Genomic DNA, 14,194 nt, shown 5'->3' with positions numbered 1-14,194 from the left:
TACATTTTTAGACTTATACTCAAGTGTATACAGAGTAGATAAATACTTGCTCTACTTAAATAACAGATGTATTGTACTGGTCTAGTATTTGTTAGTGCGCAAAAACATAGACATATATTGCAGTCTGATACGTTTGATAGTCCACCTACAATAATTTATGATATGACACAGCCACTTCTAACCAATTGGCTACAAGGTGTAAAACCACAGGCAGTGCGCCATTATTTAGAATGGTAAAATTAGTATACAATTATATAGCGCAACACAATCTACTGTAGAAATACGGGCAATTCAGTGTTCAATACAATTCATCAGCAATCCACATGCGGTATTGTGACACAGCTACGTTAATCTAATTTTCAAATAAAAATAAGTCCACAGGGGGTGCACCAATACGTTAGATGTATGTAACCAGTTATATAGCGCAACACAGTCCACTGAAAAGTTCTTGCTATTCCACTCCAACTCAGTATTCAATACTTCACTGCGTCCCACTTGTTGGGCCAATTCGGTTCACTACACCTCCACCACACCCGAGTATGGAAAGGGACTCACCCTTTGCTGAGACCTTCACTCAGGTCTTAGTCAGACACTGGGGTTATTCCCGGGTCACCCCCGACCACTACTATCAGATTAGATGATTCCTGACTCCTGTTCTCATGGGCTTGTAGCAGATGTAACCTCCAAATAAAAACTCCACATAGCGTAATACCGTACTATGTATTGTACTGTCCACGTTTTGATCACAGTGATTTTTCTACCGTAAAAAAGAGAAAAGCCTTCTTAGCATTTCCCATTTTAACTGTGGCTATTTTTAAGCCAATCCTGATGTCATTTCCTCCGTTGCCTGTTTGTGTATGGATTGCCCCCCTTTCACTATAGAAAGTGCATTGTCTCAGCATGAGAAATATTGGCCAATCAGAGGAACAGAGGTGTGGGAGGGGAAAACATGAGGGAAGAGGCTTCAGTCTGCATTAGTTAAGTCTGAGGGGAAGTAGAGCAGCAAATAAAGGACAACCCAGCATGCCCTGCAACTTCCTTTTTGCGGCAATGTACCAAATAAGAGTAAGGTAAACTGGGGAATGATCATTTATCAACAAGAAATGTAAATAATAGAAAAGTAATAGTGATTTTAACGTTTGGATTGCCTGGTTAGCATCCTCATTACTTGTTTACCAGATTAAAATAAAGAATTAATTTTTGATTTTATGCCTGACAGTTACACTTTAAACAATACCGGTTGCCTGGCAGTCCTGCTGCTTGGCGGTCAGTAGGGTCTAAATCGCACAACTGAAATAGGCATGCAGCTAATCTTGTAAGATTTGTCATAGACCTCTGATCTGCATGCTTGTTCAGGGTCTGTGGCTTAAAGTATTAGAGGCAGAGGATCAGCAGGACAGCCAGGCAATGTCCATTATTTAAAAGGAAATATACAGGTCAGCCTCCATATCTCTTTCACGTTCTATTCCCTTTGAAGTGGCATTGTCACCATAAAAATTAAATTTCAATATCAACTGGTCTGAGTGTATTAAGTGATAAAGATGCTAATCCTGCATTCAAAACTTTAAAAACTTGTTCTGCCGTTATGGTTTGGAGTTATCACATACCTTAGGAGCACTGGCCCTTTAATAGCCATTGGCATCCAGTTGCGTGTTGGGGGTTCTTTTTATCTATAATATATTCCCCTCTTCCCTTCAGGGCCGGGCCGAGGCATAGGCTGGAGAGGCTCCAGCCTCAGGGCGCAGTGTAGGAGGGGCCGCACAATTCATTCAGCTGTCATTCCTAATTGTGTATGAAGCAGAAAGAAATAAGAAAAGGGGATACATAGCAGTGACTGCAAGCCAGATAACTAGATATTAAGGTGTTGGGGAGGTTGTGGGCCCTGTGGCCCTCTTAGTCTAATAGCAATCAGTGTGTGACAGCTGAGGTGGGAGGGATGGGGGGGGTGCACTTTGGTGTCTCAGCCTTGGGTGCTGGAGGACCTTGTCCCCGCTCTGCTTCCCTTTATTCCCCTGCCTAGCTGAAACATGATCCTCTGCTCACTTGTATTTACAAGCAATCCTGAGGTGACTCAGTGATTGGAGGAGAAAATAAAGTTAAGGGAAGAAATGATATCAGTATTTAGCATCAAACTGTGGGCAAAAGTCTTGTTTTCCACCAGGAATAGAATTCTCTTCATTTACTATATACAATTCACTGAAATCAAAATGTGGACTGTACAATACATGTGTTGTGTAAGTAGATCAAGTATTTATCTACTTGTATATGTGTTTTTTCCCTGGCATAGTATTACTAATCCTCCTGCTTTAACACCTTCCAAACTATAAAATATTCTACCTCTACTGAAAAACACTGTTACTACTAGATTTCATTGGTTCATTATTTTATAGAAATCTGCCCCTTCCACATTTTGTGAAAGCCCAATTCTAATAAATATTTGCATAGAGTAATAATTGGTTATATTTTCTGCCAGGTTGTTTCTGCTAAATGGGCTGTCATGAGGGACATTTTCTCTCACTCCCTGCCCCTGGGGCCTCTTTGGTTTCATTATGAACACTGAAGAGACAAAATGTAAGAGACTGGAACAGAAACCTGTTACACATTTTAACTTTTCCCCTATAACAGCAGCTTCTTTATTTCTCACTCTGTCCCTGTTGGGTAGACTTTGTTTCCTTGTCAGGACAGAAAGTGAAGTAAGCGCTTCAATATAGGGGCACAAATACCAATAAAAGCCCTGAAGTCATTCGGAGCCTTGAATAGGACGCCCAAAACAAACTAAAAATTTTGTCTACTTTGAAATAAAAATCTATATACAGTACAGTAGTCCATATTCCATCAGTGCATAAGCCATTTTTGTAATCAAACACTAATTATTTTTTTTTTTTTTTACATAATTTTATTTTCATTAGGAAAAGTAAAAATATTACAATGATTGACAATATCCAACAATACCCTAATAGGGGTTCTTAGTCTTGTATAAAACAAAAAGACTTTGTTAAAGATAACAGCTGTTTCACCTTCCCTTATTTAACTGTAATCTTCCAGGTGTATAATACCAATCAATAAACATACCTGAGATGCTTTTAACACACCTGAGGACCCAACAGAGGTCCTATCTCATAAACATACAGTGTAAACCAGAAATCTCCCTTCCACCCACTCCCTGGCGGCCTGGTCACGGGCAAAGTTTAGCTATCAACATAAGGAGTTACCATAACATAGAAAGAGTCCAGCTGGGGTATTTTTCTAGAAACCAATCTCCGGTATTCGGAGGAATCTTTATAATCGATCCAAACTGCCCATGTGCTGTAGTATGTATCGTACTTGTCTTAAAGCAAATGCTATTAAATGTTATCTTTTAACTTTAATCTGTAGCTGGTAGACTGTCCTGAGTGTACTTTGTGAACCATGGCAATGATAAGTCTTTTAAAAGCTGCAAAAAAATCTTTCTGTTTGCATTATTGCATCATCAGTCTGCACAGTGCAGAAAGTACAACTTAATGCATCCTTTCAGACCCTGACGGTTGAGCCTATGCAATGATTCATTTAATCCATGGGGAGGAGGCATCCTATACATCAGTAGCGCTGCTACAGAGCCCTGGGCCCCAGTGCAAATTTTATGCTGCCCCCCAGCACTGTACATGTAATAATTACATGAAAGAGATGAACCAGAACTGGCTCTCCAAGGACAACCACTTTGTGAGAGAGGTGTAAAACAAGGGAAAGGAATGGTTCGTCAACGATTACCACCATTCAAAGTTCATTTCGAGGTGTTCATTACCACTATAGCATTCATAAAGAACGAGCGTAGTAAGAGGAAGGCCCCATGTGGACCCTTCAGGCCCAAGGGTTCTGGTGAAGTAGCATCCTCTGCATTCCCTATTGCTACTTCACTGCTATATGTCCAGAATGATGGTAGCACAGTGTATACAGTGCCTGGAATAATCACTCCCTTCTCACCAAAACTGAAACTAGGCAAGTTGGCTTTCACATTGGAAAACGCAAAGCTGCTGAAAAGTGTCCTGAGAAAGAACAGAGAACACAAATGTGTATTTATAAGAGTTTTTTAATGCTTGGACATTATAGAGGTGACTTGGGATTGTTTTTATTGTTTGTTTGGGAAAGTGGAGATGCACTTTATCTTGTTCAGTGTATTCAGTTATGTAACACCCAGGTAAAGCTGTGATGCCTTGATTCAGCAACACAAGTTAAATTGGTGGGCTAACATCACAATATTGTGAGAGGTTGGCAAGAATGTAATGCTTAATTTAAAGCTCCGTACACACACCAGATTGAAGTGCTGAGAGTCCAGTGTGTGTATAGCAGCCCCCGACCCCTCTCAACCACTCCACCAGCGATCCATCCTGGCGGATCACTTTGTCCAACCTACGGCCAAGGCCATTGTTCTCTCTGCTTACCTGGGTTCCATGTGATGTGACTACGTCAATGCCCCATTGTCCTTCCTCCCACTGCATAGCAAAAGAACACTATGCTAGTGACACGTCTGTAAGCTTTGACCCTGCAATGTCACCCAAGGGATTGAGTACCAATCCCCCCTGTGCAACATTGATCCTGCATGTGTACAGGTCTTAAAGCAAACGGACTGATAGTATATGCAATGAGATCTATAGTCCTAATCCTAAAGAATGGACGAAGCAAACTTATCTGTGATATCCTGCATTCTGTACCCAGTCCGACTCTGCCACAATATGTTCTTTGAAAACTCGTTTTTGAAATGACCCTAACAAATCAACCAGAAGGGCACTGAATGGAGAGCCTTGTCTAGACGTCCACTGATGGATTGTTAGTACACTGTAGTTAATCTGAATCCAAACTGTGCCAAAAGTCCTTTAGATGATCTATACCGCTTCCTCTGAATTTGTTCTCCACGTGAGCCAAAATGTAAAACTCTCTCATCCTCATGCTACAGCTTGTACCTATAAGATGTCTCTTGTCTGGCATATTTTAGCTGTAGCTCTGGCTGACTTTCAAGATGAGATTGGATTGCTTGTGTGGGATGTGACCTCTAAACGTCTTGATGACAATGCTTGTAAGATGGACAGCTTTCTCTGTAACGACCATATTTCTTTGTGACATTCCCTTTAATTAAAATACTGATTTATACCACGGCTTTAAGAATGAGCCAGAAATGTATGGCATAATAGCAATAATAGCCTTTTTTTTTGCTTATTCATAGACTGTTGGTGTTTTTTTGTTTTGTTTTCCAAGACTATTGATTTTAGCGTATGCCATCCATTATACTTAAGGCTTTGGGTGATGCAGATATCAGTCCATGTATGTTTGGGCAGTCAATCATGTTTGTTTTTTTTCTTCTTCAGCATTTATATAAAGTATTATATTATGTATGCCAGCTCATAGAGAATGAAAGACTGTACTTTGTGTACAGGATAATCCCTAGGCAAAGTCACTGGTGATGAAGCAGTGTGTTGGTGGACATGAATAAAGCAGAAATGCAATTGTACAAAAAAACGCAGCTGTATTGTGTATGGTGTTGGTAACAATCAGATTGCCCTAATGGAAACCATATACTTCGCTTTACATTAGTGCTCCAGATTCCTTGTGACCAGCAAACCGCATATCTTCCAAAAAAGATAAAAATGAATGCAAAAGGAACAAGCCCTTAAAGCATATCTATACTGATGTGAAAATAAACAATTTCTGAGTCAGACTAGCATTATATGTACCTATGTTTGAATATTCTATTCCCATACTGCAAGTGTTTAAAAATAAATGCTGCTATCTATGCAAATGAGGCAGTCAAGTTCAGCCTTCTGTCCTGAAAAATAAACATTGTTATCTGGCTGAGGAAACACTGCTGGTAGCATTTTAGTGCTGAAGAGTTTTAAGGCATTATTCCTTCTATTAGTTTTGCAGCTGATTTTTGCCTAAAACTGTTATGTTGTTAGAGTTAAGCCTTTAAACTGAAAATAAAAATACAAGACCATTCAATTTTATTGATGTTCTATTTACCATTCGTACTACAAATATAATGAATTATTTTATAAAATTATATTTATAGTTCAGGTTTGCTTTAAAGAAAGCTTTGCTTTACGCTGGTGTTTCAGATCCCAGTAAAAGTACTATATAGATCTGCATCACTTACTGTTCCATATGAATTATAAAGGTTGTGTGTTTAGCCAAATGCAAATAAACATGCTACCTGAGTGTGCTATCTTGGATATCCATGTATTTGTAATGGAAATAAGAGTTTTAGCTTACCCTCTACATTACAGAGCTTGCATTCATGTCCCACGTTACAGCCAGAGCCCACATCTTTTTTTAAACAGCTCAGTGCAGACCACATATTCCATTATGCACACAGTACATTACAGAGTCACAGGTTAATGGAGTTAAATATAGATCTTGTGACACCACCTTTCCATATTTCCAAATGTAATATAAATTGAGCTGCTAGAGCAGGGGAAAGCTCTTAGCTGGAAGTTGCCCTTATTTGTATGTGTCCTTTTTCCTGCCTGGGAAGTACAGGAGTGCGGCAAGACTAGCTGGTCCTGCTGTGGCCAAACGGCCAGAAGAAAAGACCCTGAGGCGTGTTCTGGAGATTTACCTGTGGGGAGTAGTTTTGTCACATGACAACATTGAGATTGGGAGGTTGATGGATGTCAATTAGACTTCTAGGTTGGTTTGAAACAGGGCCACCTGTTGTGCCTGGCCTCATAATGATGCCCCCACACAGTGTGCCAGCAATGTATTTAATGTTAGCAGAGTGCATGCTGTACAAGGATCTCCCTCTGCTGCAATTTGATTTACCAATTTCATAATCAAGTTATTAAATGCTTAGCTAATGTCTAAACCATTTTTAAATGCTTTTGGAGGTATATTATGTTTACAAGGGTGTAACTATAAGGGAGCAGAGCTTGCAACCAGAGGGCTGCAGGAAGGGCTACTGTTTGTCTACCCTTTCTCTGGGGCAGGGGTCAATCCTCCAGATGAGGTGGTGTTGTGGCTACAATTGTTATTAAAGGACAGCTGAAGTAATATGAATATGCAGGCAATAACACCAGAAACAAGCAGGCAGCTAATCCAGTCAGACTTCAGTCAGAGCACCTGATTTCCATGCTTGTTCAGGGTCTATGACTAAAACAGTGTAGTGACTAAGGAGCTTAAGGCCCCAGTCCGAGTTTTACATGGGGCCCCAAAACCTATTGAGGGCAGATGCAGTGTCAGAGAGGTGAATTTATGCAATGCACATATAGAGGTGTCCATTACCAGCATAGCACCAATCTAATAAGATGGATAGAGGTCCCCTAGTGGGCCCCTCTGGTTCAGGGGCCCCAGTGTGGTCACAACCTTTGCATCCCCTATTGGTATGCCACCGGGCTAAAAGTATTAGAGCCAGAGGATCAGCAGGACAGCCAGGCAATCTGCATTGTTTAAAAGGAAATAAATATGGCTGCCTCCATATTCCTCTCACCTCAGGTTCCCTTTAATTGGTGAGATCATGATGGTCATATCTGTTGTATAACCCCTGACAGAGGGACCCTCAGGCAGTGGAGATCACCAAAGGGAGAATGGAAAAGGGGTGATGGTGAGCAGGCAGCTGCTGAGGAAATTAGGATCTATGAATTAATTGGCTCATTCATATGTGGTATGTTTTACCATTTGTGTTAAAACCATGCACCATAGACCGGTGCTACCATAGAGGCAAAGGGAGCCCCCAGAGTCTGTGAGGGCCCCCCAAGTGTCTGAACCCCCCCCCCCCATCCTAACTATTGCTCCCTGTGGCCTCTGCAGTGTCTTTGGCAGAGTAGCGCATCACCTGTGCTGGCGGGCAGGAGAGATGCTACACTGCCAAAAACTCTGCAAGGGGCCCCAGGGAGCACAGTTAAGTTGGAAGGTGATTGGTAGGAAGGGCCAGCAGCAGGCCTGGGGCCCAGGAGTAAAATGTAGCTGAAACAAATGGCCCCTAATGCCGCTTTTTGGTCAGGCAGGTGATTGTTGGGGGGGCCCCTGGGTAAACTTTGCCCTGGGACCCACTGTTACTAGAATCGGCCCTGGCTGCATGCAACGGCACATCATGTTAGGTGTCTGATTACATGCATGTCAAAATGTGTACATAGACACGTCGGTCCTCTAACAGATGAGACAACCCTGGCTGCACTCCTCTTATTGCATGCAAAGTGGAATCTTAATGTAATGTTACCACAGCTGGGTGCCACTCACTTGTCTGCCCCATGCTGTCTTTTTCCTGTAGAGTCAAGGGAAAAGCAACAAGTCTGTAAACTGTAAATATTGTGTGGTGTAACAAGTTTATCTTTGCAAAGAGTCATAATTGGACCAGTTTGTGTTGTCTTTTGATCATGGCATCTTAATTACCAGTAAAATGTTTCTAACAAGGCATCATTTGTTAATACGGAGGTAGTTTGTGTGCCACTATATTTAGGTGGTTGATATGGCTTTATGGGGATGTTTTGGTGCCATTGCTGGGATTAATTAAGAGTATTAGCATGGCAGGATCATTGATGCCAGGCTTTGTTTGAAAGTGTGTAATATACAGAGGGTGGCTTAGGTTGGCACTGGGTAGAGAGTTGAAGGTTAGTGTTTGTCCTGCTTTTGAAAGTCCCTTAAAGAACACCTGAAGTGAGAGGGATATGAAAGCTGCTATATTTATTTACTTTTAAACCATACCAATTGCCTGGCAGTCCTGCTGATCTTCCTGGCTTCAGACATGCCTAAATTGCACACCTGAAACAGGCATGTCACTAATTGTCATAGCTCCAGTGATCTGCGTGCTTGTTTAGGGCTGATGACTGAAAGTTATAGAAGCAGAGGATCAGCAGAACTGCATCAGCCTCCAATATCACTCTCACTTCAGGTGTGCTTTAAACCCAAATTTGTACATGCCCTATGCACCCCCCCCACTCCCTTTTTTGACCTAACTATACCGTGTCTGTACTGCAGCGTCCAAAAATAACACAATACTCAGACAGAGATGCTTTTAATTAAAATGTTGATATTTTTAACCCAATGAAGCAAATGTTTCTCCTTTAACCATGAAACTGAATCACATTAAACACAAAGAGCAACAGACTGCTTCTGCATATTGGGCCATTCATGTTTTCTGGATTGTTACTAGATTTCATGATGCAGAGACATCAGTATAACATTAGCAGGTTATAGGTACTAAGGGATACCTAGACAGCTTATGTTGATCCAGAACACATGGAATGTATAAAGGGCTTAAATAGAACAAAAAGGCCCTGTAGTAGTGTGAAGTGTTACGTGAGTACATTGGAGGTATCCTCAAATTCAACCTCTCCTTTATATCCAATGCCATCTCCAAGCCCTTTACCATCTGTCTATCATTTCCTAAATAGGTCCCTTACTGACTCTGGAGATCTCTCACCAGAACTACTGCAGCATCCTCATATCGCATTTCAGATAAGCAAGCTTGTTTTTGGTGTGTGATTCAGAAACCAATGCAGCCAAATGGATCAGCAGGGCTGCCAAGCAACTGGTATTTTTTAAAAGGAATTAAATATGGCAGCCACCCCATATACTTCTCAATTCAGGTTACTTTTAAATAGTGAACCTAATGAAGCTAAATCCTCTACCTCGCCTATGTCATATCTCTCGTGTTTGTAATCTAAACCCGTTCCTAATTCATTGTACAGCACTGACTATATGTTGGTGATTTATAGATAACAAATAGGTAGGACACTGGTATATTTTCAAAAACAAATATTAACGTATTATTCTAATACTATGGCTACCTTTTTATATTTACAGCACACCTAATTCCTTTTTTTTTTTTTTTTTCCCAAAGGTGGAGCTCTCCAACAATGCACTTTTGCACCAGATGAGACGAGATCAAGTGACCGATATGTGTCGTGCCAATAACGTATCAAGTAGGAAACGTCGGGTACTAACTCCCAATGACCTGAAACATTTGGTGGTAGACGAGTATCATGAACTGATTTATTGTTATGTGCCAAAAGTGGCATGTACCAACTGGAAGAGGGTAATGATGGTCCTCACAGGAAGAGGTAAATACAGTGACCCCATGGAGATACCAGCAAATGTAGCCCATGTTTCATCCAATCTGAAAACACTCAACCAATATAGCATTTCAGAGATCAACCACCGTTTGAAAACCTTCATGAAGTTCCTCTTTGTCCGTGAGCCCTTTGAGAGGTTAGTTTCAGCATACAGAAATAAGTTTACCCAGAAGTACAACACCTCCTTCCACAAACGCTATGGCACCAAAATAATAAGGCGGCAGAGGAAAAATGCAACCCAGGAGGCACTGCTTAATGGTAGCGATGTCAAGTTTGAGGAATTTGTTGCTTATCTTATTGATCCGCACACCCAAAAGGAAGAACCGTTTAATGAACACTGGCAAACTGTGTTTTCTCTCTGCCACCCATGTCATATCCATTATGATCTTATAGGGAAATATGAAACCTTAGAAGAGGATTCGAATTACGTCTTACAGTTGGCAGGAGTGGGCAATTATCTGAAATTCCCTACTTTTGCCAAGTCTACCAGAACTACTGATGAAATGACTGCGGAATTCTTCCAGAACATCAGCTCAGAGCACCAAACACAACTTTATGAACTCTACAAACTTGACTACTTAATGTTCAATTATTCAACTCCGGCTTACCTAAAATTAGAATGAAAGCCCATCCATGTGTCTGAAGAAGTATTTTCTTCCAGCGTGAAACAATGGCCATTTTGTAAATCCATGGGAGGCTGAGGTGGGGGGAGGGATAGCGGGTGATGCTTTGTACTGCAAGCAGTGCAAACAAAATAATTTAAATTTCTTCATAAAGAAGGACTGCTCTCTTTTTAGGTTAAGAGGAAATTAAGCTAGTCTGAAGACATGCAAACGTCTACTATGCTGTTCTTAACTTCCGTGGCGCCTTCACTCTCTCAATGTAAAGTGTCTATAAATTATTTATAGTAATTTAAGCTATGTCTGTTGATCCGATGAAACCTGCAGTATGTGTATATATTTATATATAGATATATCTGTGTATGTCTATATATGATATATTTGTATGTGTGTGTATATATACATATATATGTATATATGTACATATTTTCAGAGCCAAATATTAACTTGTTTCCATTGTTCAAATCTTCGCTGACCTATGTAACAAATTTCAAATCCTCTGTGTGAATGGAAGTACCCAGAAATTAAACTCTACCATTTTAAGTTCTTATAGGAATAAACAACAATTTTATTTTCTTATGAATTGAGGACTACGATGCTGTTTTTGAGACAAATGCCATTACTTTAGCATTGGTTTATGTTGGTAATTTATTTTGTGATGTTTAGATTTATGGACTTCATTTGTAAGCTAAGTCCAGTTCGCATTTATGAACTGTCGGCATAGATCCAAAAAGGCATTTTCGAATGTGTCCATTCTAACACATATCCATTAATAATGCGTCCAGAATGTATAGAAAGACCTGTTTTGTGTACTGTTTAAATAATGTACAGTGAACACATGGGTCATTTGGTAATACTGCTGAGACCGCATGCTAGCCTTGTTCTAAAACATGCAGGCAAGGCTTACATTAATATGATGTGTTTTAGAAGAGCGTTGTAATTTCACCAAGATGCGCCACTTTTTTTGGATTTGCCCATTGTGTTTAAAAGGAAGAGATGTCTAACTGGAATTTCTGAAGTGCAATTTGTATTTCACGTGCTGTGTATAAAATGAGCTTTACCTATTTGTGTTGTTGATAATCTACATTTCAGTTAGCGTTCTAAAACTCCAACTGCAATCGGAGGTTCATTTTATTATAAAAATAGATTGAGAAGGTGAGCACAGTATTAGTTACGTAACTTTTTCCATGGCTGGTGGGTAGCAGCAGGAATAGAGGGAACCATTTACAGTCCCAGAAAGCTGTGATTAGGTATGTGAAACGTACCAGCAAATCACGCAGTATTGCCTGTATCAAACCTGAAAAGGAAGAACATAGTAGATGTTCTACATAGAACCAGTGAAAGCAGCATTGTAAGACCTATGTACAGTTCCAGAGGATGAGGCTAGCATCAGTTATTTTAAGCTTCAGAGAAAGTGTTGCAGCAATTAATTTTCAATGAGAGAGAAGTCCTATTCAGATTAAAACCTTGACCTTGAAGGCCAAATTTTACAAATCTAAAAATAATTCAGAAAAATACTCTGAGATACCTTGATAGTATTACGAAATGGCCACCATCCCTTATATCCTTCTAGTGGGTATTGGGCATGTCTGGAGTAGCAGGCCTTGCTATACTACCAGTGTTGTATCTGATGTGTCTTCTCATAAATCTCAGTTTTTCTAGGCAGCATGTAAGAATGTCTACATTGCAGAACAAACAATGCCCAACAACTTGCTTTGGTTGGACTTCCATCATGTCTACCATACAAAATCACTCATGTTCTACCAGTAAATATGTCGTCATTGCTAACTTCCTCCAGAAATTGCTGGTTGCCTGTTTTTAATACCTTGAGTCAATGACCCAAAACAAGCACACTGCTAGTGAAGCCAATAAACTTGATCTGCATCCTTGTTCTAAGTAAAGGTCTCGGACTGTATTGATTTATATTGGGTTGTAATCTGACAGCCTCTCACCTATCATTGTCTTACATTTCCCTCTGAACTTGTCCAGCTATCGTTGTGTTAATTTCAATACTATAGGGCTTATATGTTAAAACAGATGAAGCGAAGAATTGAATCAAAGGTTAGTCATTCAGAGTAACCAATTATATTCTCTTTCATTTAACTACTGGAAGAGGATTGCTAGCTTTAGTCAACTGCTCTAGTTTTCTATGTAACTGTTTTCATAAATCACCCCTTTTGAGTGGCTTAACTAGAGAAACCATACAGGAGGCAGAATTACATGATTTGCATTCTTGTTTCAGATCAGTGGGTTTAGTGGCTGAAGACTAGCATGCATATCGGGTTATCGCAAATGGTAGCCTCCATGTTTCTTATAGGTTGTTGAAAAATAACTAAGTGTGAACCGCAATGGAGACTGGACATAAACTTTCTAGAATACAGTCACCTGCAAAAACACAGTACTGTGAACAGGCCCATAGAATTGTACGGGCAGTGAGTTGACATGCATAATTATTCTGCACTGCAACTGATGCAGTGTGAACAGAGCCTTTAGGTCTTTTATTTCCAGGACACCCCTCTGCAGTCAGATGCTCTGTTATTTGCATACAGTAATAGAAATGTTAATCCTAGGATATATATCTGCAACAGGCATAAGCAGACTATATGCATAATAAAGGTAACGGTCTGAAATGTTATGTTCCTTGACAAATCAGGCATTCTGTTGCCGTTAATCTGCAAACATGCAATCTAAACTTCTGCTCCACCAAGCTTTCTATTTTTGTCTTCCTGCTGGTCAGTAAATATTTAATTTCCTTGCTTTCTTTTTGTCCCGTATGATGCTCACAAGTCATCATGTGATTATTGATAATGTTGTGTGTTCCTTCTGAAGTGAGGCTGTGCTGTCCATAATGTTGTACATAATTTTCTTCTGTAGACTTTTTTTTTTCCCAGGTTCAGGTCTGTGCATCACTTTGCAGAGCAATGTTTTGCATGAACCTTAAGCTTGAAACGATTAAAAAAAAAATCTGTACTCTACTGGAATGGCCAAAAGATAATTTATTAATATTGTATTAAATTGTACAAAGCAATGAACAAAATAAATCCAATACTTATGCAGTGATAATGGCTGTAATTATCTTTATTGGGAAGGAATATTAACATGTTATAATATTCACTTTGTAAATGTGTCTTTGTTGCATAAGGACTTTGTGTTGTGGAATTGACTGAGACATGAAATGGCCAGCACAATTACAGTATACTCCTCTTCAGCAATATGCTCTATTCCATCATTTGCTGACCCTGATGCATTTTTCCCACTACCTACCAGCTGGTCACCTTCTACTCATTGCCCACTCTCCTCCCCCCCCCCCCCCCGCAATTGCCTAGCACATGCTGCCTGGCAGGGAGTCTAGTATGCCTGCAGAGTGATGGCGCGGGTTAACTGTCACCCCAACCAATCACAAACAATACCTGCTTTTCAAGGAAAGCCAAAAAGTGAGAGGTGTCTAAGCAGGGGAGAATGGTTTCTTATGATTGACTCTATTCATAGCAAAAAAGGGGTTAGGGATTATCAATGAGATGCAATTAACTGTGTTGA

At 40.2% G+C, this 14,194-nt stretch overlaps 1 protein-coding gene across 2 annotated transcripts in view; it reads left to right on the top strand.

The window, feature by feature from the left end:
- CHST11 (carbohydrate sulfotransferase 11) overlaps positions 1 to 13,706 on the top strand; it is a 258,138-nt gene extending 244,432 nt beyond the window's left edge. For both annotated transcript variants that reach the window (XM_068276916.1, XM_068276915.1), the window contains exon 3: positions 9,806 to 13,706. In XM_068276916.1, coding sequence (XP_068133017.1) covers positions 9,806 to 10,660 — 855 coding nt within the window. In that variant the 3' untranslated portion in view covers positions 10,661 to 13,706. The remainder of the gene's footprint in view (positions 1 to 9,805) is intronic.
- Positions 13,707 to 14,194: the final 488 nt, after the last annotated feature.

The sequence above is a fragment of the Hyperolius riggenbachi genome, chromosome 3 (genome assembly GCF_040937935.1).
Source record: "Hyperolius riggenbachi isolate aHypRig1 chromosome 3, aHypRig1.pri, whole genome shotgun sequence".
In the NCBI taxonomy this organism is placed as follows: Eukaryota; Metazoa; Chordata; class Amphibia; order Anura; family Hyperoliidae; genus Hyperolius; species Hyperolius riggenbachi.
This window is presented reverse-complemented; position numbering and strand designations above follow the sequence as displayed.